At 44.7% G+C, this 26,712-nt stretch overlaps 1 protein-coding gene across 1 annotated transcript; it reads right to left on the reverse strand.

The window, feature by feature from the left end:
* Nucleotides 1-3,425: 3,425 nt before the first annotated feature.
* Nucleotides 3,426-26,566, reverse strand: rin3 (Ras and Rab interactor 3). The gene is made up of 10 exons (XM_048228559.1): nucleotides 26,213-26,566; nucleotides 23,589-24,270; nucleotides 22,949-23,063; nucleotides 21,094-21,166; nucleotides 20,664-20,755; nucleotides 15,700-17,403; nucleotides 12,200-12,508; nucleotides 8,632-8,763; nucleotides 8,157-8,320; nucleotides 3,426-6,200 (listed from the first exon to the last, which is right to left on the reverse strand). Exons 1-10 carry the CDS (start codon nucleotides 26,257-26,259, stop codon nucleotides 5,694-5,696), a joined length of 3,825 nt encoding a protein of 1,274 aa, XP_048084516.1. The 5' UTR covers nucleotides 26,260-26,566; the 3' UTR covers nucleotides 3,426-5,693.
* Between the last annotated feature and the right edge of the window lie 146 nt (nucleotides 26,567-26,712).

Genomic DNA, 26,712 nt, shown 5'->3' on the forward strand with positions numbered 1-26,712 from the left:
TGAGCTTTTATAGGTAGGCAGCAGGAAGAACACCATGAAAGTCTATGTGTCAATCTCCATCCCTCTTGAGAACAATCAAAAAGCGCATCTCTAAACCACACCCGTGGACATCCTGTTACCTGCACTTCTTTAAATAGAGACGTGAAGAAGGGAAGGGAAAGCCAGAGATAGAGAGAGAGAGAGAGAGAGAGAGAGAGAGAGAGAGAGAGAGAGAAAAGATGCAACCAGCTTGGACGTCACCCAGTCTAATGATGTGTTGGAAGAAAAGGGGAGAGACAAGTGAAAGGGAATACAATATGGCCACGTGCTGATCAGTAGATGCTCCATTCGGGTCCTCACAATGAGACATGGGCGAGCGAGCGAGTGTGTGTGCTCTCACTCTCATCCAGCTCTTGTCCTCTGGTGCCCTTTGAACCTCTGAGAGAAACACCAGGATTGTGATGTAGAGTAGAAGAGAAGGGTAACAAGCATCCATGGACGTTGTTTTTTGTGCTGTATGAGGGCTTTTTACAATGTTCCCCGCCAGCCTATGCACGTCTTGGGGATTGGATAAGGAAGACGGGAAAATGTAGTTTAGTTTGAAAAGTGTCTTTAGACTCTGTGACAATAAATAAATAATGTCCCGAGATATATGTGAACATGGTGAACATATTATGCTCAATCACCAGTTGAGTGACAAGAGGCAAGTATTGTTCATGTTCAGCAAGGACACTACAACAAATATAACGCATGAGAGAGTGGAAACACCCATTCTTAACTTTAGAGAGTTGTGGCCTAGCCTGGGTGCCATTCCGAACTTAGTCCCGCCCACAACATTTGAGGTCGGGAAGTTCGGTCTGGCATTGCTTCATTGTGGTGGAAGTATGCTCGCCCTATATCGGGTATATAAGTATGCTCGCCCTCGTTCGTTTGAAATCTCTGATTGACCACCTGTTCGAGGGATTTGCGAAAGCCTTTCCAGCTGTTTAACATGTTTGTAGCATATCACTGTTCAACAGAATTATTAATAAAAACGGAGGGGATATAGGAGAAGAAGGATGGTTTGTGTGTTTTCTTCCTACACCTCACGGTAAGCTATTTTGTTGCTCTGATTGGTTAGGTCTATCCAATTGAGTGCAGAGGCATTCCCCCCCTGTATCGGTTGAAACATGCCCCATAATTACTGTACGTCCCAATGGAGCAGTATCGGACTCATATTCTGACTAGAATTGAGTATGACTACGTCAGGTTAGTTGTGGCCTGTAATATGTAGAAAAAACAAGTGGCAATGGGTGGCAATGTAATAGTCCTTGTAAGGTAAAGGTTGTTACATAAGCTGCATTTTGCTGCATCTAAGACAATGCTATCACAGAATTCCAAGAATGTCGCAAGGAACCCAAATTTATCCTCAGATCTCATGTAAAGGCTCGATGCAACTGGTTCAAATTCAGTGGCTCAAATCTGGTGGCCATATGTGCTTTGTTGGAAAGGAGCAATTGTGTCTTGAAATGCTTCCTGTTTCCACAAAAAAAACAATGTTAAAGGATAGTAGGATCACAACAACTCTGCAAGAGCTTTGCCTTGGAAAACTAGAGGTTTTATAATGCTGTAATTCATATCCCTGGCCATGTTTTATCAAACAAACGTGTTATTCTATGGAACGTCATCCTAATTAACAGAGCACTGAGAATTTCAGAATACCGGTACTTGTGTTAATCAAATGGTGTGTATGTATGTATTCTAGGTTGTCCAAGAGTCTTTGTCAGAAAGGCTTTACAGCTGCCAGAGGGCTCTGTCCCAAGTGGCACAGGCCTAATGGGCCTTTGTTGGCTGACTGACATCACCATCCAGCAACACATTCATCTGCATGCACAGGTCCTTGTTACTGTGGTTAAAACTGGCAGGTACTCATTTAAAATAATGACCACAGTGGCAGTACTGGGAGAAGGACAAAGATGGAGCGAGGGAGAGAGAAAGCAGCGGGTCCTAACACTCATTAGGACAACATCCAGGACGGGAGGGCCAAGAGGAAGAAGGTTGGAAGGACTGGAACAGAGGACAGGAAGAGATGAGGTCACATTATAAAGAGGTTTAGGCACATTCTCTTGATCAGCTCTCTCTCTCTCTTTGTCTCTCGGTGTATGTGTGTGCGTGTTTGTGTGTGTGTGTCTGTGTGTGTATGTGTGTGTCTGTGTGTGTGTGTGTGTCTGTGTGTGTATGTGTGTGTCTGTGTGTGTGCGGGTGCGTGTTTTACATGTGTGTGGTTAAATATACACTTCCATGTATTCCTTGTTAGCTCCGATGGTTTAGTCTCCAAAAAGCAGAATGAAGTATTGTTAAAAGAAAAATCTTCAAAATCCACTTTTTAAACTGTACTGTACTATACTATAAAGGTATTTTAATATAAATATATATATATATATATATATATATATATATATATATATATTGTTATTTGGTTTATCTTTACTCAGTCAAAACAGCAAAACTGTAATTGTATTGGTATTACCGGAAATACACAATTAAATAACATGATTTATTAATAATGTTATATATAGCGTTTCGTTGATTAATCCATGAATTATTTTCTTGATTAGTTGATTAGTTGTTTGATAAATAAAATTATGAATAAAATGTAGACCAGTGTTTTCCAAAGCCCAAGATTATGACCTCATCAAATTACTTGTTTTGTCCACACTTAGTCATAGAGGACTAAGCAAAGCAAAATAGTAGGAGTTTAATTGAATAGTTGACCACTAATCAATTAATCGATTAATTGTTACAGCCCTAATGTATATATTATATGTGTGTGTTTTCCAGGTTTGATGTGCCTATGTATTCTGTTCTATACGTTTAAAAATGTCATGTTGGAAGGAAGCCGTATATAATAGGATATGCACATACTGTACATCTCCCAATCAAGAACAAGCATGCCTAGTATTGTCATTCTACACCACGTCATAAAGGCGCAGGTAAAGCTGCATACTGTGGATGTCAGAGAAACCCTTTGGTCCTCCCTCCCTCACTCCCTGACACGTGGAACACAACACACAGCACAACGCCCCCGTCTTTCTTTGAAGCCGCTCCATACCACGCCAAGGCTCCCAGAGGCTCCTATTTTAGTCTCCTGTGTTTCATGGGAAGCGGAAGTGTGTGTGTTCCTGTAGAAGTGGCTTGTCAGTGCAGGTGTATGAGTGCTGAACAGCTTAGATCATTTATAAGGGTTTCAAGGAGCCCACCCACGCGGCAATACACTGGAGCATCAGGAACACAAAATGCCACACTTGAAAATGTGTATGGTGTTTCAGATGATTTTTTCCTTTGGGAGTGTTTAACCCATTGGATCTGGTTACAACCAAATAAATAACAGTGACAAAAAGAGTCCAGAAAAATGACTGGGATCTATAAACATCACGGAGAGAATGCACTTGTTAGATTTATCTCCATTTATTTGTTTTGCAAATATCCGAGTTCAAAGCAACTTACAGAACATATACATTTTAATATTTTCAAAACAATTGCTAGCACCAGTCGCTACCACCTGAGCTGAGGGTTAAGCTTGCCTTGACGTTTTCATGTCATTATATTGCTCTGCAATATGACATGAGCTGGGAGACAAAAAATGGTCAAACACATTAAAGCTTCAGAATATGATAGATCAACAATTCAGAAAAACCCAAACATTCAGGGGACATGAACAGATGGTTATTTGTTGTGATGTACTTGTATATTCTCTCCCCAAAATAGAGCTTAATGAGCAAATTAATAGTTTAAGAGAAACATTTTGACACCACCTTCACAGAAAGCTCTGATCACTCATTGGCACTATCCTGAGGGATACCAGAGCGTCTCGCTATGGTCAGATTCTGGACACATCTCATAAAGCATATATTCATCCCTTGAGTGGCATTCTGAACTAATCCCAGCAAAAATCTCACTTAACGACTCAATAAACTCCACTTGTTTATACCAGGCTAGGGGCATATGTAGTTTCAGTATATGAGTCCCAGTTACAGTCTGGATATTTTTGGAGGGCTCGGTCTTCAATTTGCAGGCTGAAAGCGGAATTGATGATGCTTGCCCTGTGGTAACGTATAGCATAATATCTCATACATTCAGAGTTTAATAATACTGTTCCCTTTCAATGTACTGTATATCTTCCCTTTTTATTTCCAGAGGTAAATATCACAGCACTTTGAAAACAAACAAATGCATAATACTGATCGCAAATAAATGACAGAAGCAGAATACTATTATGGGGTGTGCACTGGAAGCATATTACCTCCTCCTCCTCCTATTTACTTATGGGTCATGGTGAATGATATCTTAGCCCTGAAGTGTTTGTCACAGAAAAGTACTTCACACGAAGCTCACACAAGAGCTATGCCACCCTCTACCATAGGAGTAAAAGAATGTGTAACATTCACTCACTTAAAACAAACTGGGGCAAATTTAGACCACATTAGACCACATTAGACCACATTAGACCAGGCCTAAATGGTCACCTAATGGAGAAACTGTTCTTAAACCACATGCCCAACAGGTAACTTGCCATTACAGGTAAAGGGTTCAATGTAAGACAGGTTTCCGTCAATATAAACAAAAATTATACACACATTCCAGCTTGGAGCCCATATGAACACTGTGCTGTGTGTGACTCACAAGTTGCAGTTCCATAACATGGGATGAGAACGTCCCATGTGAACATTCAGTCAGTTTCCTGTTTCCAAGGTGGCAGAGGGATTACTGTCGCTCACAGACCTCTGAGATGGTGAGTCACGGCTGGTGCCATGAAACTCAAGGCAATCGCTTTCCTGTTGCACTCTACATTGCTGGCATGTGGTTCCCCAGCAGCACATAATGAATAGGTGTGACGTTCACCTCATCCTCAGCTGCAGAGTCAGGTCCTCCAGAACGCAAACGATAAGATGGCAAATAAGCACCAGCCTCCACCCCAATGCTGGCCATGTATGATGGTGGCTGGTAGATTTCAGGCACAGGATAATGATTTACTACTGAGTGTCTGGTTTTTGAACATGTATCTGTCACTGACAGTGTTAGATTTACAGTTGCCCTGGATTGAGTAAACAGTAAGATCCATGTTTAGACTGGTCAATTTTACACAAACATGCAGAATTCTTAGTTCCTCATTCCACCTCTCTGCCAGTGTTGAAAGCACCGGAGAGAAAGGTAATTTCACAGATTGCGTGTGTCTGTGTTTCGTGTTCACCGAGGTCGTCTCTGTCATCATTAAAGGCCAGTGATATTTATCTTACTATAACCAGTGAGCTGAAGCAGACTTGACTGCTGATTGGTTCCGGATTATAATATTTGTCCAATGGGAAGAAAGTGTCCTTTAGTCTTTGTTCACTGAGTGTGAGACAGGGAGCGTTGCTTTCATTGTAGTGAAGGATGTGTTTTTTTTTTTTCAAAAGAAGCAGCAACGCCCCTAGTCCCCTTTTATATATCCGTGAAAATGTTAGGGTGCTGCATATGTGCAAATGTACACATGAACACACACACATACATGCACACGCGCGCGCACACACACACACACACACACACACACACACACACACACACACACACACACACACACACATTCCAATGCCCTTCCACAGACATACAAAGAAACAGTCAAACACTCATTGTCTTCCGTACAAACACACACAAACACCAGCCTGAAAGCTCCCTTGCGCACCTGCACACTTCCATCAAATAAGACTCTCCTCCTGCGGGATCGGTTCGGAGGAGGTCTCAGTCTGGACCTTCTCCTCCTCCTCCTCTACCGTGGCACCCTCGGCTGCCTGGGCCTCCTCCTCCACCTCCCCCTTCACCACCTCCGTCACCTCCTCCACCTCTTTCACTTCCTCCTCCTCCCCTTGCTCCTCCTCCTCCTCCTTCTCCTCCGTCTTTGCCTCAGGGGTGGTGCTCTCGGTGTCTGCCTCGGTCTCGGGCCAGCGGCCCCGCCGGTAGACAAAGTAGTACTCCTTCCTGGGCTCGCTGTGGTGCAGCGCGGACTTGACCTCCAGTGGTTTCTCGTTGGGTGCCAGCGCCTTATAGGCGCCGTCCACCAGCACGCTCAGGCAGTACATGTTGGGGTCCAGCACCTCGAACTTCTCGGCACACTGGGCGCACAGCTCCTGGGCGCTAGTGGCTGGTCGAACACCCAGCGTCTTGGTGTTGGCGCCGGCCTCCAGCAGGGACACATTGATGAAGTCCTGGGAGAGAGAGAGAGAGAGAGAGAGAGAGAGAGAGAGAGAGAGAGAGAGAAATGAGTCACAGGAGTGGAATTTGGATGGGCGGTTGGCTGGTTAGTTTCAGATGGGAAGTGCACTTCACTCACAGGATGTGTTGAAATCAACAGTCAGCATAACAATTAAATAATTAACATGATGTTAAAAGCTAGATCCCAGTCACCCAGTGCCAGAATAATTTGGGCTCTGAATTGAGAACTCTTCCTCTGTCAGGGCTAGAGAGACACCTGCATCCTTTTAAATGTAATTTATTTCAGCGCCATGGCCATTCTCTTCACGTTGGTCCAAAAAGTTTTGCACATTTTCAAATATGAAATGCGCGCACACACACACACTCACACATGCACGCACACACGCACACACACACACACACACACACACACACACACACACACACACACACACACACACACACACACACACACACACATTGGACCATTAGTTGAAATAATATCTGACATTAATGTGTACTGATGATATCAACTAAAGCAATGAGCTGAAAAAAGTGTGGTGACAGTCTAAAAACAGGAAGTGAGATTATGTTAATGATACCTCTGTAAACAATGGATGCTGTCTAGTCACGATGTGCCTTTTGTTTAACAGGACATGAACATTAAACAAAGTCTGAGAGGCCACCGCAAAGGCAGTAGATGATGACAGCATCTACCCTAATTATCTGGTTGTAAGAGTGTATGTCTGTGTGTGTGTGTGTGTGTGTGTGTGTGTGTGTGTGTGTGTGTGTGTGTGTGTGTATGTGTGTGTGTGTGTGGTGTTTGTGTGTGTGTATGTGTGTGTGTGTGTGTGTCCATGAGAGAATGACCAAGAGGAAGAAATAGAGAGCAGTCACCAAAGAACTGTTAGTCATAGGGTTTGTGGACAACTGGGCATGTACTGTATGTATGTGTGAGTGAGAGGCTTATTCCGTATGGGTATTGATTTCTAGACAAATCATCTTCATGTTGAATGCACCACTTTAAGACTTGGGGGGGGGGGGGTTATTTGGTATGATTATTGATTTTTAGACAAGTCATCTTCATGTTGAGTGCACCACTTTAAAGCTTATTTGCATTCATTTTATTGATCATCATTAATGTATTTCCATTTATAGTAAAATGAAATAAGGCGAAGGAACCCGGACCTTGGTTGACACCAAACCATTAAGACATGAATGTAATGTTCTTTATATAGATTCTTCAGTATATATTCAGTTTTATTATAGTTGCCTGTGTAAAAAAAAACCTCTAATTGAGAACAGTCGACAGATAAAAAAAAACACAGTAAACTAAATAAATTAGAATATGGAAATTGTCCTGGAACCATGACAATACCACATCAATCAATCATATTAGTGGGGATGTATTCCAAAAGCATAATAAGTAGGTTAGCTAAATTTACATAGGCTATGCACTCAAGAATGTGGACCTGCAGTGATAATGACTGTTTAGTCTGACTGGCTGCAGTGTTAGAAAGATAAAGCAGTAGCCCGCAGGTTAAACCAGGCCATCAACGACAAATGACCACGGGAACCACCAGTACGCTCAATTAATTGAAAGAAATCTCACCGAGTTACGATCCTTTATTTAGCATGAATGGTTAAGTGTGTGTACGTGTGTGTGCATAGGCGTACAGGTTTAATAAGTCCCCAATAATGACACATTGTTCATTTGGTGCTGGCTTTGGCTGTGTTTCAACTATTTCCAATGAGAAGTAGTAGTGATGTGGGGTTTTTTATACGATTCGATACGATATGATACAATACTATACGAATTTTGGACTGAAGCTGCACACATAATGCCTTCACAATACACAATATAATAATTAAGACCCACACCCACCCTACCCAGTGGAGATCCATCCGGACCACAGGCTGTGTGTGTGTGTGTGGGTGTTTGTGAGTGTGTGAAAGAGATGGAGCCTCACCTGCACAGAGGAGCGGGATACGCGGGCCTTGTTGAGGGTGCGCCTGCGCTCCCAGCGGTGGATGGAGTCCTGCACCTCCAGGCTGAGCTGCCGCGTGGCCGGCTGCCGGTCGTAGTTCTTGATGTGCTCCAGAGCTCCATACGTGGTGGTCAGGTAGTATGAGCCTGCAGAGCACAGGAAACGTTAATGCACTGCTGTGTCTTCGTGTGTACAGGGATCACAGTGTGTGTGTGTGTGTGTGTGTGTGTGTGTGTGTGTGTGTCTGTCTGTGTGTGTGTGTGTGTGTGTGTGTGTGTGTGTGTGTGTGTGTGTGTGTGTGTGTGTGTGTGTGTGTGTGTGTGACAGACAGCATATGTGAGAGACAGATTTAATGAGTGAATTAGAGAGTGAGAGAGAAAGAGAGAGAGAGACAGAGAGTGAGAGAGAGTGAGTGAATGAATGAGTGAGTAAGAGAGAGAGTGGGGCGGTCTCTCACCCTCTCCCAGCTGTAGAGCAGGGTCCATGAGTTCCATCATGTACTCTACATCTAGCAGAAGTGCACTCATGTTACTGCGGGCCAACACATACATCAACACTGGCAGGAAGTCATCTGCACCGTGGGCCTTACCTACACAAACACACACACACACACACATACGTACACAAATCAAAACTCAGTATTATCACTTGTCATACTGCCTTCCATTGAAAAATGCATTGCTGCAACAGGTAAGAGCAACTTGTCAAGGGGGAAAGGGTGCTGAACAACTGTCTGTACTTCCTGTGCTCATTGTCATTGCCGTGGTGATCACTGTGATGTTAACTTATTTTAGGCAGTAGAGGAAAGGGTGGAGCAATAGTCTCTTGCACACAGGGGACATCATGTGAGAGCAATGTGTCATTGTGTGTGTGTATGTGTGTGTGTCACTGTGTGTGTGTGTGTGTGTGTGTGTGTGTGTGTGTGTGTGTGTGTGTGTGTGTGTCACGCTTGCTTCAGTAAAAGCCCTTGTGTGTGAAAACATATTGCAATACAGTCAAACAAGGTTAAGAGTTATTAGAGGGAAATATGGTCTTCGGGATATTGCCGAGAGGTTATTTCCTTGTATTCATTCAGTGTCAGGAGTATTCTTGGACAAATATATTTGACTACAAAAATGAGCTCGACCGTTAGACACCAACACAGATCTATAAGAAAATCTGAAAAGTTTTATGGAGCCCAGTTACTCAAATCCACTCACCTTACCATACTATTGTCACTGACTACAAGCCCACTTTAAACTGCATCATGAGCCAACCATGCACTTACAAACAAGCATTTTGGAAATGACACCGTAGTATTAAATGACTGTCCTGGTCTGACCCTAAATAGTCCGTCTATATAGTCTCATCATGGTTACACGCTAACCCTAAGCTAAGGTGTCAAGATTTCTGAAAACAAACCTATGAAATAGACACGCAAGGTTTCACTCTCTGTTGTGGATTCACACCAAGTATGAAAGGATGCTTGACATCAGAATAGAGAGGAAGTCTCTCTCTCTCTCTCTCAAACTGCACCACATGTAGTTTGCTCAGACACAATCACTTGAACACATATCAAAACCCAACCTTTGACATGAATACTGAATGATGTGTCAACCGGTCAAGGCTCTCTGAAAATGAGAGACATCCACACATCTTCACTGGTTCTTCAGGCTTGTAATAATGAGAAAACCAAACCTGTATCTGTGAAATAACATAAACATGACAGAACTGACACTCACTGACAAATACATCTGTTGCATCCAGTTATGTTGCCTTGATCTCCAATGGACAACACAACATTAACCTTGGGCACCTCTTACGTGCTGGTCTGCATCATCATGACACAAGTTCATGCTACTTGAGTAAATATGTCTGGAATCAGTTGCAGCTCCCAAGCCTTCCGTCAGCGGAGTTCACACGCAGAGAGCCTGTCTGGCCTTGGCCTTTTCATCAGCCTTCTCTTATCTCTCACTCCAAACATTCCTTCGTGTTTTCTTTTTAAATCAGTTGGAGAACCACTTCTGTAGTCTCCTCTTCTCCACTTTACTCCACCTTATCTTCTCTACACTCTTATCTTCTCTCCTACCCCTCTCTTTCACTTCTCTCCTTAAAACCTTCATAGTTGGAGTAACTCTCCTCTCCTCTTGCACCAATGTCCTCTTAACCTCCGTTCCTCTTCCCTTCAGAGAGGGATTCAATTCCAACTTCTCTTCTCTACACTCCTCTGCTCTCCTCTACCCACTCTCTCCTTAAAACCTCCTTAGCTTGAGAAACCCTCCTCTCTTCTCTACTCTCTCCTCTTCATTAAATGGTCCCCATGCAGTTTTGGGAATTTCTTTGCTGTTTTCTCACTTTTTGCTCACAGTTCTCTGCAGAGCTCCCCCTACAGCTTCAGAGTATACATTTTACGGCACACCTCGCTCGGTCAGTCGTTTCCTGCCGTTTTCTCCGTCCCTGTTCCTCCGACATCGGTTTACTCGCTTTCTGCTTCTTTTCGCCGGCTCTGCATAAAGGATATCTGAGAAACTCCACTGCTACCTTGTTCTAGCCCGTGCCTGGCGTGTATGTTTGTAGTGTTGTAAAGCAATTTTAGACTTTCGGTCTCTGAGGCCGACGGCCCACTGGACCAAAGTTGCAAGGCTGTTTTTTCCACTCACAGACACTAGGGGGAAGCGTGACGGCCACCATTCAACTCGGAAAATCGGAAAACAATTCCAAATATATCTGCAAGCAGCAATGCGGGGGCCTAGCAGTGCGCTATAGCAGGAATGGCGTTGCCATGGCATGAGCAAGCACTCACAGCAAGTTTGATGGCAATTAGATAAAGAACGGCTGAGAAATAAGCTTATTTACTTTGTTACAGCGCCCCTAGAGGCCAAAATACACCAATGTCCTTGGGTGTCCTCACATTCAGGTAACAGGTCCTTATACCAAGTTTGGACTTTGTACACCAAAGCGTTGCTGAGATACAAGCTCACTTCCTGTATTACAGCGCCCCCTATAGAGGCCACATAATGCCAATTTTGTAGTGCGTCCTCACAATCAGATACCAAGTCCCTGTACCAAGTTTGGACTTCATACATTAAAGCATAGCCGAGATGTTAGCCCACTTCCTGTTTGGTGGCTTCATTGCCATATTTGATTGGCTGTCACGGGCAAACAAAAATGAAATTAAAAAATCTGACAAGTATCGTTTGTGCGGCTCGCTGAAACTTTTCGTAGAGTTTAGACTAAATCCAATATGGCGGAGGTCCAATATGGCGGAAAGTGACGTAATAGGAGTCATTGAACTCAGGTCGGTCCAGGGATTACAACAGTGCCTGATTTGTGAAAATCGGACCCACCGTTCAATGGTCACATGCGTGAATGCAATCCAGGTTTGACCCATTAGTGGCGCTAGAGTGTTGGGCATAGAGTTCTGTAAATTGGTGAGAGTGATCATGGGACGGTTCTGAATCAGTGCGCCGAATTTCATAACTTTAGACCCAGCGGTTCTATTTTCGGCCAAATTTTGACCCGTTGGTGGTGCTAGACGGCTGGGTTTAGAGATCCGTAAATGAGCGTAAGTGGTCAGTGGAGTGTCCCGAAACTTTCTGCCAAATTTCCGCACTTTTTAAGCCATGCGGTCTATGGGCTGCCATAGACTCCAATGGCGGAAGTGTAATAATAGGAAAAGCTAGTAACTCAATGGGTGCCTTCGCAGCTTCGCTGCTAGGCCCCCAATGACTCTGAAGCAATTAAGTTAAGGTAAATTAAGCTAAAAAACCTGCATAGTTCCGCTTTAAAGGAGAATTCCAGTGATTTTTCACAAAGATCTCTGTTTCTCAAGGTCACTGAGTACTGTCGGTACGAAAAAAACCCTGAGAACAATCGATTCTACCTAGCTTGAGTTGCTGCAGCCAACAGCTAGAGCTACCAGGCAGCTACAGTGGTACACTCTGGGGGCATGCTCATGAGCCCCCATGTTCATGCCCCTCAGAATTTTAATATTCTCTTCCGGACATCTCCTCCCCTCTCCTCTTGAGTCGGGAGAGCTAACTCACCGGCGCTGCCCACGGACATGGATTCATAGATCATCTTGCAGGTCTTGAGCAGCGCATCAATCTTCTTCTGCGGAGAGTAGTCCAGGTGCTGGCGGCTCAGCTTTTGCGCGATCTTCTCCATGATGGGCGTCTCAGGCACGGAGGTGGTCACGCCCAGGTCGGTGGTGGTGGTGGCCAGCACCACCTGCTGGTTCTCCCGCAGGCGCTTCAGGGTGCCGTTGCGCGTGTGGATGTCCCGCAGGCTGGAGTAGATGGACTCACGGATGGGCTTCAGAACGCTCTTGCACAGGGCCGCCTCGATGATCAACTCTGGAACATGAGAACCAAACACAGTTAGACTAAAAGAGTCAGAATTATGCCTTTTTTTATAGAGAGACAGACAGACACACAAACACACACACACACACACACACACACACACACACACACACACAGAGAAATCCATCCATGGCTTATATGACACGTACAGAATAAGAGACGCACACATTTCTTGTCTGAGTTAGTACATGAACAGAGCTTTTGGCCATTAGTGTTACTATATTATATATTATATACTAACTGAAATTCCTCACTCTGACCTGTAGGGCACTTAATGGATCTGCACCTTGCTATCTTAATTCCATGACCCAGCCCTACGTCCCCTCATGGCCACTGTGATCCTCTGTTGAGCCTCTGCTCTGTTGGGCTTCCATCAACAGTCCCAGTGAAGACTGTTTAATTCTGTGATTCATCATTCTTGGAAAGATTGATCTATCTGCTCTTCATTCTATCAATAGTTTTGGGATCTTGAAAAAGTGTCTAAAAAAAGACTCATCTGTTTACCTTGTATCTAACTAATTCTTACAGAGTTGTGGTTTGTATATGTTTATAAGTATTGCTATTACTCTGTTAAATTTAATGCTAATGTAATCTTTATTGATGTCATTGTAAGTCGCTTTGGACAAAAGCATCTGCAAAGAACTATAAACATAAACATATATGGGATGAAAATCAAATAGCAAAGCAACATATAATCCAAATTCAAAACCAGCAATATGAAAAAGAACATTGTCAACACCTTCAAATGTCTGTTTTCAGATCTGCAAAACAAAAATAAATGTATCTGAGTGTTCCTCTTTGCAGCAGAGTCCTCTGGTTAATAACAGGCCTTTGGGTATTTGTGTAGAGTGCACATGACAGCAGGCTTTGGTTTCCACCCCAGTGTGGTCATCTCCAGATAGGGCTTTGCACGTCTGTCTTCGTGAGTGCATATGCAATGTGCAGAGTGGCTATGGCCTCAAATGAGTGAGTAAGTAAGATACACACTAGTAGAACTCTCCAACTTGGACATCCCAAAAATGTATTAATAAGTGTTTTGCTTTATGATATGCACGTCCTCATTGAAGCTTGAGAATACAAATAAGTCTGACTATGAGATGTGTGTGTGTGTGTGTGTGTGTGTGTGTGTGTGTGTGTGTGTGTGTGTGTGTGTGTGTGTGTGTGTGTGTGTGTGTGTGTGTGTGTGTGTGTGTGTGTGTGTGTGTGTGTGTGTGTGTGTGTGTGTGTGTGTGTGTGTGTGTGTGTGTGTGTGTGTGTGTGTGTGTGTGTGTGTGTGTGTGTGTGTGTGTGTGTGTGGTGTAGTGGTAAGGAGCTGGGCTAGCGTGCAGTAGCCTGAAAGTTGTCGGTTCAATTCCCGGCTTCCACCGTTGTGCCCTTGAGCAAGACACTTAACCCCAAGTTGCTCCGGGGACAATGTGATCCCTTGTAATATAGCTGACATACGTAAGTCACTTTGGTCAAGAAGTGTCTGCTAAATGTAATGTAGTGTGTGTCATTGTTGATCATTGATAATTTACATGATAATTAATATAAACTATCATGCCTTTGTATGTTTTTGAGTCTTCAATACTATGCCCTTGATAACAAAATTAAAAAGTATGTTTAAAATGGCTTGGACCGAACCATAAAAAATCTGTTGATTGACTGTTAAGATCAAATATCAAATATCAACAACCTTTGGCCATAATCATGGACTGCACCTTAAAATTTAAAAAATATAGCACCAGCTGTGGCGTAACTGGCTGGGGCACCTGCACCGTACGCCGGTGACCCGGGTTCGATTCCCGCCCCGTAGTCCTTTACAGATCCCACCCGACTCTCTCTCCCACTCACTTCCTGTCATTCTCCACTGTCCTGTCATTAAAGCCATAAAAAGCCCCAAAAAATATACTTAAAAACCTCATAAACATTTCAGAAATTATTTTTTAAAATCATGTACAGCACACTTAATTGTGATGGAGTTGCAATAGTTTGAATAGTTCAATAGAAACTATTATTATTCTTTTTTTTTTTAAGTTTTTCCAAAATAGCACATTTGTTACCTTCTATGTGCTTAAAAATATTTTAACACCACGTTAGCATATACTTCAGTATACTGTATAGAGTAAATCACTGTTTTTTTTTAAGGGAAGTCAACAGGAAGATAAAGCACTGACACTAAAAAGCTAGTCAATTAGAGGTTTGCATGTCTGCCACTGAGGTCAGCTTTACTCCTTCATATTACTATTATTGTACTGCTCACCTACTCACTTCTACATACAATTATTCCATCTATGGAGTTATTCAGTCACTCAATATAGCCTACTTGATAATTGCAGTGTTGGGAAGGTTAATTTTAAAATGTATTCCAATACGGATTACAGAATACATGCATTAAAATGTATTTTGTATCGTATTCCGATAGATTACTCAAAGTGAGTACTGTAATGTATTTTGAATGTATTTTGAATGTCTGGATTACATCAGCATTGTGTTATATTTTATTAGCAGTGGATGAAACAGTTATGAAAGGTTATGTAAACTTGTAAGACCCATGTGTCAACAACAACCCAAAACCTGCTTTACAGTGAGGATTGATTGATATATAAACCTATGTGCTATGAAACACTTAATGCCATTATGTCAAAGACAAAACAGAGCTGCTTTGTCTGTAGGCTATAGGCTCAAAGGCTACCAAACAAAGTATACTCAGATTCTTTGTAATGAACATGTCTTTTTGCAGAACACCCAGTCAAGAAACAATAACCTACTGTATACTGGCCTAAATCATGCTGGCTGGAGATAGGCTCTATTTGCCTACAACAAAACTAATTTTACATTCTACATTCCCTGAGAGGTTTGACATTTAGGCTATCGATATTTCAGAGAGGCAAAGAGAAAGGAACCACCGGAGAGGCTACTGTAAATGGTGTGGTTAAAAAATCTTTGAATTTGAGTTTAAAAAAAAGAACATGGCTTACATGTTATAACAGTAAGTCACTCATCACTCGTCACTATACAGTTACTCATATTTTGTATTTTACAATACATGTATTGTATACATGTATTCAGCTACATTCCAACAGTGGATAATTGTCAGTTACTCAATATCTCATTCACTTTCACTACTTGTTCTATCTATGTACTTGTTTTACTATCACTCTCTTGATTGACCCTCACTACCCCCATCTCCGTCCACTTACCCAGCTTCTCGTCGGAGAAGATGTTGGGCTCCTGCAGGTTCTGGATCTCGGAGCTCTGGATCAGGTAGCTCTTGAGCTGCGTCATCATCTGCCGTATCTCCTGCAGCATCTCGGTGCTGGACGTGTGCTTGCGGAGCGTGTCCAGCGTGAAGGTTCGGTGGTCGCGCACCAGGAGGCCGAAGTAGGAGCCGGCGTCGCGCGAGAGCTCCACCACGCGCTTCTGCAGCTTCTGCTCGGTGCTCATGATGCCCGTGAACACGCTGCTGAAGTTCACCATGCTCAGGCGCTGCTTGGCGCGGTCAAGCATGATGGTGGGCGTCCGCTTGATCACCGCGTGGCCACCACCACCACCGCCGCCGCCGCCACCTCCGCACGTATGGTTGCTGCCGGCGTTGGCGGCCGCGGCGGCCGATGCCCCTGCCGTGGCGTCGGACTCGTCCTCGGCGCTGCTGGTGGAGTACGAGTCGTTGTCCGGGTGCTGGGGGAAGCTCCCGGCGGCGGCGTCTGGGGAGTAGATGGACACGTCGCCCAGCTTGGGGTCCACGGAGAGCGAGCGGCGGGTGGACTGCGGGGTGGTGCTGGAGCCCTGCGGGGGCGGCAGGGAGCTGAACTCGGGGGAGGACGGGGGCAGAGGCGGGTCCGCGGAGAGGCTCTGCGCCTGGCTGGACTCGACCGTGGAGGGCCTCTTCCGGCGCGGGGGAGGCACCGGAGGTCCGCGCTTCTTGGCAGGGGAGAGAGGAGCGGAGGACAGAGCAACAACAGTGTCCACTTCCAAGTTCTCTGCCGACTGGAACTCCGGCGAAGCGGCTGTGCCGTCCATGCTGGAGGTCACCGCCTCCGTCGGCTTGTCTGCCTGATTCTCCATGTCCGCGCCGTCCAGGCAGATGAGCGTGCCCACGGGCACCACCACGCTGGTGGCCCCTTCCTCTTCCCTGGCGTTGACCGTGGCGGCCGCGGGAGCTTCCTGGCTGGCCGCGGTCGTCTGACTCGACGCGTCGTCGCTCGTCTGCCTCTCCGAGGGCCTGCGGCGGGGGATGGGGGGCACCCGTAAGGAGGGCGGCCGGCTCAGCAGGGGTCTCTTCCCCTTGCCGCTGTCTTTCCTCTGCGCAGCTGCCGGCTGAGGGATCCCGCCTGGCGGTGTGTGTGCGGCGTGCGTCTGATGCTGCTGCTGCTGCTTGGATGACGGCTCCTCTCTCTCGGCTCCCCCTTTAGCTGCAGCGCTCTCGCGCTCACCACTTCCTTCCTCATTCACACGCGCTTGTTGCGTCCGCGGCGCTGTTGCTGCTGCTGCTGTTACAGGGCTTGAGGTTTTCAAACCGGGAAGGCCCTTTGCGTGGGCGGACGCCGCCAGCTCTGACGATGACGTCTCCGTTCCCCGCGTTGCCGCCGGCGAGGGCTTCACCGGCACCGAGGGGCCCTCGCCGGTACCCAGGGGCCGCGGTGGGAGAGGAGGGGGCCGCTTGTACTTGGGCCCCAAGGCTGAGGTGCCTGAGCTGGGGTTGGTGGTGAGACTTTGGCTCCTGATGACAGGCTGGGTGGGGGTGAGGGAGACGGAGTTGCAGTGGTCATCCACGAAGACGGGGTTGATGTACCAGAGGCGGTCACCACCGGCGGATAGCTGGATCTCGCAGGAGCTGCCATGATCCCCGCCAGAGCTCTTCGTGCTGTCCTCTAAGCGGCTGTTCAGAGAAGAGCCCCAAAACTCTGTATCGTAGTATAAAACATACACACACACAGAGACGCCGATCAACCATCAGATAAAGCATTTAACCTTATTCAAATAATAACATTAACCACTATCAAAATAGTCATGCATACACTACAGTATGACTTTACCACAGACGCACACCCACGCATGCACACACACACACACAGCCACATGCTCAAAAAAAGGAACTGCTACTCTTCCTTACAGAAACACATCTATGAAAAAACACAAAACACGGGCACAAACACAATAATGCAAAAGCATATACCGAAATAATCTTGCATGGAAAAAAAAACATGCACACAGACACACAAAAAGGTATATGTGCATTTCCCGCAAAAATCAAACCAGGTCATCAAGTAAATCAATTTTCTTCACAGATGACACAATCTATGTTCTCTCTCAGTAGTTGCCCAAGTTGTTTTGGCTGCAGCACTACATATATTGTGACATAAGTAGGCAATAGTAACTGACTGCATTACAGACATCTGACTTACACATAATGTCACAGGGATTGTTTTTTTGCTTTTTTTTTCAAAGAAAATTCAACCCGATCTGACATGGAAAACAAACTTATTTAAACTGGGAACTCATGAAAAGTTGTTTTGATGGCCATGTGCCATTCTATGTTGACGGAAACTCCACCCACAACATCGGTGTGTGTGTGTGTGTGTGTGTGTGTGTGTGTGTGTGTGTGTGAAAGGGTGACTGTAAAGCGCTTTGAGTGCTCAGAGTGGAAAAGCTCTACTGCAATCCAGTTTACCATTTACCATTGGCATTCAAATAAAGATATCAAGGAATAGTCTTGCCAGTAACAGTAATTTATATTATGATATTAGTAACATTGCATTGATATTGAGTTGATATTGATATTGAATGTGTGATGCTTATTATTAGGTAGGCTAATAAAAACCCAGAGTGCAGATATTTGAGCAAACCCGCAAAACCACAATCAGAAGTGTCACTGTGTCAGTAATCAACAGAATCAGTATCTGCTTCACATTTCAGGCCAACAGAGGAGGAAGAAATGGCACCTTTGGAACCATAATCTATGTGCGGAACAGTAGAAAGTGTGACCCTAGCAACCACCATAGCAACCAGATTAATGTAGCTTAGACTACAGAGGCCGTCTTCTTGCGATGTTGCCATGGAGGACTAAATCAGGCAATTGGGTAAAAATCTTTGTAACCTGAAGTACTGGTGCAATTCACAAACAGATATGAATAAAGTAAAAGACTCTTTACAGAGTCAGTGGTGTCAATGGTAAATGCTAGTCGCTCGGCCATAAATTGCAGTAAAAGCACGGGGGCCAAGCATTTAGCAGAAAGGTTAAATACTCAAGCTTCGAGCGAGGTAAAGGTCTTCATGCCTTTTTGGCCCAATGCGCTAGTTGACTGAAAACTCACATGATCTCTGAAAAAGGGGAATGAAAAATAGCGTGCAGGTCATTCCCACGTCATCTACAAAAAGACATTTTCTCTGACTCATCAGATAAATGGCGTTCTTGGAACACACATAAGGCCCCTTTCCATAACGAGGGTTCGGGGTAAAACCTAGGAGGCGGGAACTTGTCCAGGAACCTGCTTTCACGCGGTCCTCTCAGTCCTTGTGTTTCCATTAGTATAAATAGGCTACTCTACTTATGGTTAGGTGTGATTAAGGGTCTGGCTTATTGTGCAATGAAGTGACAATCTGATCACCAGGATTTTACATTATCTTTGGGATTGAATCAGTTGTGGTCATTTCTCAGAACAAGTGTGAAGTTTCTGTTTCTATTACAAAATTGGTGGGTCGCGGGAGCTTCCAGTAAATCAGCTTAACGATGTGTAATATTTAAACCATATCACCATTGTGTAAAGCACTAAAATAGCTCAAGCTGACTGGGTTCATGTTTCCTATTTTGTCAAACTATTTTTCATAATGAAAAGCTAACAACTGGGTATTTCAAATGAATGCCCACCATTGTCTAGGCATTAAAGGCACAAGGGCTAGCACATCAAAAAAAACAAAAGCTATTTTATACTAATGACAATGCTCAAAATATAATTACACTACTGTGGTAGTGTGGTAAGTGTCACAGACAAAGGGAAGTATAGTAAACTGTGAAAGTTTACAGAGAGGTTATAATAAATAACTTGCTTGAATAAATAAATGGCCTGAATTTGTGTTCTGGTAGTGTCAAATCAACAACACAACACAACAACAAAATGTTACATTTATATAGCGCTTTTCTCGACACTCAAAACGCTTTACAGAGAAGGGGGACCTCACTAACCACCACCAATGTGTAGCACCCACCTGGGTGATGCACAGCAGCCATTATGTGCCAGAACGCTCACCACACACCAGCTTGAGGTGCAGAGTGAGGGAGTGAATGAGCCAATCAGTGGGCACGTTTGATCGTTTTGCCATGCTGTGCAGTATAATTATATTTTGAGCACTGTCAGTGGTATAAAATAGCATTCGTTTTCTGACGTGCTAGCTTGCCCCTTAGCTTTTCTTGCTCAAAACTCACCAAATAACATAATTTTGCTCTCAAATGAAAGTTTGAACTTGTTAACTGATTCAGATTCAGATACTGTATGAAAAAATAACTAAACATATTAAATACATAATGACAGACACTATCTAAAAAGCAATGCAAACAGTTCTGAGGAGGATCATTTTCAGCTAAAGATAGGAAGTCAGATTTGTTCGATTTTAAGACTAAAATGGTCACTGTGATTTATTTAGCTCTTCTACGGCTGTGCTATATATATATATATATATATATATATATACATATATATATATATAAATAGCCTACATTTGAATTCTGATAATCAGCTGCAACAAAGTCAGCAACGGGAGAACCATTCTGTTAAAACACCAATATATCCATCAAATAGAACTGACCATTGAAGTTAGTTCATAATCACAAAGTCACCAGTGTCAAAAGAACTATGGGGTTCCCATATAAAGACATTGTGCTCCAGCAGCCCATCTGTTTGGACCCCTAAATAAGAGTCATACACGACCACTCCATCCAATACAAACAATGGGGTTTTGTATGGTACATTCTCCAGATGCCCTTAAGACAAATTCAATACATATTTTAGCCTACAATACTTAGAAATGTGTATGCTCTCTCTCTCTCTCTCTCTCTCTCTCTCTCTCTCTCTCTCTCTCTCTCTCTCTCTCTTTCACACACACACACACACACACACACACACACACACACACACACACACTGATCGTATAGTCATTGCATCCTTACCCAAGCCTAGAGTGGACATAATTTCCATATCTTCATACTTGGTTGCTTGAATGATAACCTGTGGTAATCTTAGGGTGAATGGAAGAATGTCTCTAAAATAGTAAGACATAAGACATGACATTAAAGTGACAGTTATCTGAGCCATACAACAGCCTTTAAAGTGAATTGTGGAATCTCATATGGAATCTCTCATATGTGCAAAACCCAGTCTCAATTTCTATTGGCATGCATTAAATAGCTGGTTATCATCATTGTTTCATTATGCACAAATCAATTTCATTAACAATTTTGTATGTATTTAGACACTTGTGTATTGCTGTGTGTGTGTGTGTGGGGGTGGTGTGTGTGTGTGTGAGAGAGAGAGAGAGAGAGAGAGAGAGAGACAGAGAGAGAGTCAGAGGTGCTCTATAATAAAGGTTCTCCAGCTTACCGGCTCACACAGTAAAAGGCGATGAGCTTGAAAATGTTGTCAAACACAAGGACAGAGCCCTCCAGGTAGATCACTGCATGCAAAAAAGAGGGAAGACATACTGTTATGTGAAGAGAGAATGATGGGGGCTGCACAAGCATCAGTGTACATCTTTGACTTGTGCATCTTTCCACCCCAGACCACAGTGACACAGGTGTGATAAGGCTGCTTGCAGGGCTGCTATGCATGTCAGACACACACAGACAGACAGACACACCCACCCACCCACACACACACACACACACACACACACACACACACACACACACACACACACACACACACACACACACACACACAGACAGACACACGTGCGCACACACACACACAGACATACACACATGCGTGCACACACACAGCCGTGGCCTACTGGTTAGCGCTTCGGACTTGTAACCGGAGGGTTCGCTGGTTCGAACCCCGACCAGTAGGCACGGCTGAAGTGCCCTTGAGCAAGGCACCTAACCCCTCACTGCTCCCCGAGCGCCGCTGTTGTTGCAGGCAGCTCACTGCGCAGGGATTAGTGTGTGCTTCACCTCACTGTGTGTTCACTGTGTGCTGAGTGTGTTTCACTAATTCACGGATTGGGATAAATGCAGAGACCAAATTTCCCTCACGGGATCAAAAGACTATACATACTTATACGTCTCAAAATTAACACATGTGCATTATCAGAAAAACCGACACCATAAACGCCCTGCAACATCTTCTTCTGGGGGTAAAACATGGTGTGTGACATTCAGCAAAAATGCTAGGTGGCGGTGGGGGCTCTGTGTGTGTGTGTGTGTGTGTGTGTGTGTGTGTGTGTGTGTGTATACATGTCTCTCTGTGTGTAGGTGTGTGTGTGTGTGTGTGTGTGTGTGTGTGTGTGTGTGTATACATGTCTCTCTGTGTGTAGGTGTGTGTGTGTGTGTGTATACATGTCTCTCTGTGTGTAGGTGTGTGTGTGTCTGTGTGTGTGTGTGTGTGTGTGTGTGTGTGTGTGTATACATGTCTGTGTGTGTGTGTGTGTGTGTGTGCGTGTGTGCGTGTGTGTGCGTGTACATGTCTGTGTGTGTGTGTGTGTGTTAATGTGAAATCTGCCATTTATGTTTTATCTCTAATAGTAGGGATGCACAATATTACTTTCACTCTCATTCACTCTATCCTAAATGTAAACTTAAAAAAAGGACATTCACTCATGAATATGGAAATCATTGCAACAGAGTGTAGTTGTAAAATTTGCAATTGGACATATGACATTTTCAAATAAATATGTATATCTCATCCTATTTGAACAGATTTGGATGCTCTGAAACCCAAATAGGCTGTGCGGATAGTGACTTGCCGATTGCCAGGCATGTGTGCAAAAATGTTCATATCTGCCAATAAGGATATAATTCTCATGCTGGTATCTGCCGATACTGATGTTGTACTGATAATATTGTGCATACCCATTTAATAGTTTTATGTATTAAAGCAAATGAGAAAAATTAGAAAACTATAAGTAAGTACACAGTTCACACACACACACACACACACACACACACACACACACACACAAAGCTAAAGAGAACTCAGTATCTATATTTAAAGGGGACATAATATTAAGAGGGGACAGGGCAGGAAGACTGTGGTTGCTCTGCTCTCTCGCTCTGACAGCTTCTGCAAGTCGTGTGTGTGTGTGTGTGTGTGTGTGTGTGTGTGTGTGTGTGTGTGTGTGTGTGTGTGTGTGTGTGTGTGTGTGTGTGTGCGTGCTCACATCATGTGTGCGGGTCTGTACATGTTTACACAGAGAAAGAGAGAGGGTGAGAGAGACAGAGAATATCCCCAAACTTACGTGATTTCTCCTCTTTCACAACCAGCTCCTGGATCTGTGGCGCCCCATCCTGGTCAGGAAGCCGCACTGCAAGCACCAGTGCCTTCAGACTGGGATCCTTCCTTACCAGAAATATCTGATGTGGAACAGAACAAACCATATGTATCCTAGATTTTTACATGTGAGATAGATAGATAGATAGATAGATAGATAGATAGATAGATAGATAGATAGATAGATAGATAGATAGATAGATACTTTATTGACCCCCAAGGGGAAATTCAAGCTCATGTCATATTTAATATGTAGTATTTCCACAGATAGATTTCCATATTTCCATGTGGGTCTAATTTGCTTACAGGTATGTGTCAACGAATAGCTGGTGATCAGTGATGCTTGGGCCTGAGGATATCTGAAAGAATTCACTGATGCATATATGCAAATGTGTATAAGTGTGCATGCATGTGTGTTGTGTGCTTGTGCATGTGTGCATGCATGCATGAGAAAGAGAAAGACAGTGTTTCTGTATGTGTGTGTGTGTGTGTGTGTGTGTGTGTGTGTGTACTGGAATGAAAAAGAGAGAGAGAGGGAAAGAGAGAGAGTGAGAGAGTCAGAGAGACAGAGAGAGAGTTTGTGTGTGTGCGTGTACACCTGAGCTCACCCTGGGAGACTCCTTATTGAGGATGTTGGTGGCCCTCTCCTTAGTCACTCCCAACTGGAGCCACACTGGACACGTCTTGATGAGCCTCTCCAGGACACTGATGGAGGGGAAGAGGGGGAGCCCAGAGGCAGCAGCCGAGGTGGAGGCAGAGGTGTAGGCAGAGGTGGAGGCACCTCCAGCACCGCTGGATGCAGGACCGGAAGAGCCGGAGGCAGGAGGCGAGCTCACTGGCTGGGCTGAGGTCCCTCCACCAGGGAGTCTGAAGACAGAGGGTAGAGGGGGCCTGGGGAGTGGTGGGGACGAGACTTTGGCCCCGTGAGGCAGAGGTGGCCTGGGCTGGGGTGCGGCAGACGGAGGTTTGGGCAGGGCGGACGGCAGGTGAGCCGGGAGCGGAGGGGTGAATGGCTTCGAGAGCTGATGCCCCGCCGGCCGGGGGATGGCCGGCGCGGGCGGCTTGTGAGGAGCATCGGAGGGTTTAGAGGGGGTAGAAGAAGAGGAGGAGGGTGCGGGAGGGGACAAGGGGGATTTGGGGACAGGGGTGGAGGTGGAGGTGCGGTGGAGGGGAGAGGGGGGAGGTCTGGGTGCCGGAGCCCCAGGAGAGAGGGGCGGTAAGGAGTCTGTGCCAGTTGGAGTGCTGGAGTTTTCCCCGGGGCTGAGTGGGGAGAATGGATCCACCGTCACCCTAGAGGAGGAAATGAGAGAGAACGCTCTAGCAGCATTGAGCTTTACATCCTCCTCGAACGACAACATGCTAACAATGCTCAACTGCTACATCTGTAGCAACCCTTACTGCACTATGTTTTTACTATCAACATCCCAACTTCCACAGTACAGGCAGGTTGAACGGACAAATGTATCTATCTTTCGTACAAGGACTGGAGTGAAACTGAAGTATTATTATCAGGCTCATTCAATCTTTCACATTTGAATTCATATTCATATCATGTTGTGCTATACCCACAACCACAAGTCATCTCACCTTATCTCTAGATAGTAGTATCACTTAGTTAAAGATAGAGTAGAGCATCCTGTAGCTCTCTCACCTACTTCATAGCTGCCATCTTCAACATAAAACAACTCAGAGCTGTACAGGTGCCACTGCCTTAGCTGTAGTTGGGATGTCGAGATTGAGAAATGTGTCCCTGTACTGAACTGTGGACAAGTTAATATAAAATCATGGTCAATGCTAAAAACCTAGACCATGAGTTTATATTAACTTGTTCACAGTTTCATCTTCATATGAAAATGCATGTTCGTGTTTGGTTAGGGTTAACCCTGTAGTTTATGTAGGAAGGTAAGTTAAGAATCGCTTCCTCTTTTTTTTTTTTTTTACCAAGCAATGATGGAGGGAGATGTTGCAAGCAGAGGTTGACAAACCATATATTCTGTGGTCAGCTTTGCCTAGTCATTTGAATAAAAAAAGATGCACAGATAAATCCACAGACGTATACAGATGTGGAGAGAGGTGGGGGGGATGGGGGAATGTCACAGTGTGAAGACCCCCTCCGTGTTGTCCAATAAAGGAGAATTCTTGTGTTTTTCTTCAGTGTAGAGAAAGACTGTAAATACCTTGAGCTCCCAGTGCTAGCTATAGTCTACTGCTCTATCTGTAGTCTGTAGTCCACTGCTCTATCTGTAATCCCCTACTCTATCTGTAGTCCACTACTCTATCTGTAGTCCACTACTCTATCTGTCCACTGCTCTATCTGTAATCCACTACTCTATCTGTAGTCTGTAGTCCACTGCTCTATCTCTAATCTGTAGTCCACTACTCTATCTGTAGTCTGTAGTCCACTGCTCTATCTCTAATCTGTAGTCCACTACTCTATCTGTAGTCCACTACTCTATCTGTGGTCCACTATATCTGTAGTCTGTGGTCCACTGCTCTATCTGTAATCTGTAGTCCACTGCTCTATCTGTAATCCACTACTCTATCTGTAGTCTGTAGTCCACTGCTCTATCTCTAATCTGTAGTCCACTACTCTATCTGTGGTCCACTATATCTGTAGTCTGTGGTCCACTGCTCTATCTGTAATCTGTAGTCCACTACTCTATCTGTGGTCCACTGCTCTGTCTGTAATCTGTAGTCCACTGCTCTATTTGTAGTCCACTGCTCTATCTGTTTGGAATCTCCTCCGCCTCCTCTTCCCCTTGCCCGCCACACAGCGTTATTATGTCTCTTCTCTACGCCTTTATCTCTAGCCGCCCCACATTCTTTCCCGAAGGCTCGTTCTCTTTCACAACTGCTGCAGCATTCTGAGAGATCTCAAAGCTACGTGAAAAAGATTTGGTCCACATAATGCTCTGTTGGACTCTGTTCATGAGACAGTATGAAATACTGGATTTACAAATGGGTGTGTTCGATCAGAGTCAGGACTCAGACATTGTGAACTGAAATCCTAAATAGTATTTTTAAAGTATGCCCTACTGTACACTGTTTTGTTTCAAAGTATTAAATGGCAATTCTATAAATGTAATAGTTCCACAGCGGTAAGAATTTTCAACGAACATGTCCAAATTAAGTGGCCTTTGGTGATAGCCTTGGCCTTGCTGAAAGTCTTGTTCTGGCGTCACTGTGTATGAATCTGTGTGTGTGTGTGTTGTGTGTGGGTGTGTGCACTCACCCAGGGGATGCTCCTGGCTCTTGTGCGAGGACAGCTGTTTTCATCATTCCGATGCGTTCAATCCAAACTCGTTCCTTCGTTCCTGAGCCCTGTGCGTCGTTACACACTCATACCGCTCCTGGAGCTCTCCTCCATATCGCTCTCCTCTCTCTCTCTCTCTCTCTCTCTCTCTCTCTCTCTCTCTCTCTATCTCCCTTGACCTCCTTTCAGCTGCACAGCGTCTCTCTCTGTCTCTCCCTCACTCCCACTCTCTTTGCTCAAGCTTGTCCGAAAAAACGCAACTCAACAAAATGACAAACAAATGGAGTTAAAGTTAGAAAAGTTTTTTTTTTCTTACTCAGTACTCTACTCTTCTCTCTCTCTCTCACACACACTCTCTCTGTCTCACCCTCACTGTATTTCAACTTCCTGCCTCCGAGAGAGAGCAGCGGTGTTGTCAGGAAGAGGCAGTCCAGGGTGGTCAGCCAACCCCCTTCCCCCAACCCCCTAAAAAAACTCCC

Source organism: Alosa alosa, chromosome 19 (assembly GCF_017589495.1).
Source record: "Alosa alosa isolate M-15738 ecotype Scorff River chromosome 19, AALO_Geno_1.1, whole genome shotgun sequence".
Lineage (NCBI taxonomy): Eukaryota > Metazoa > Chordata > Actinopteri > Clupeiformes > Clupeidae > Alosa > Alosa alosa.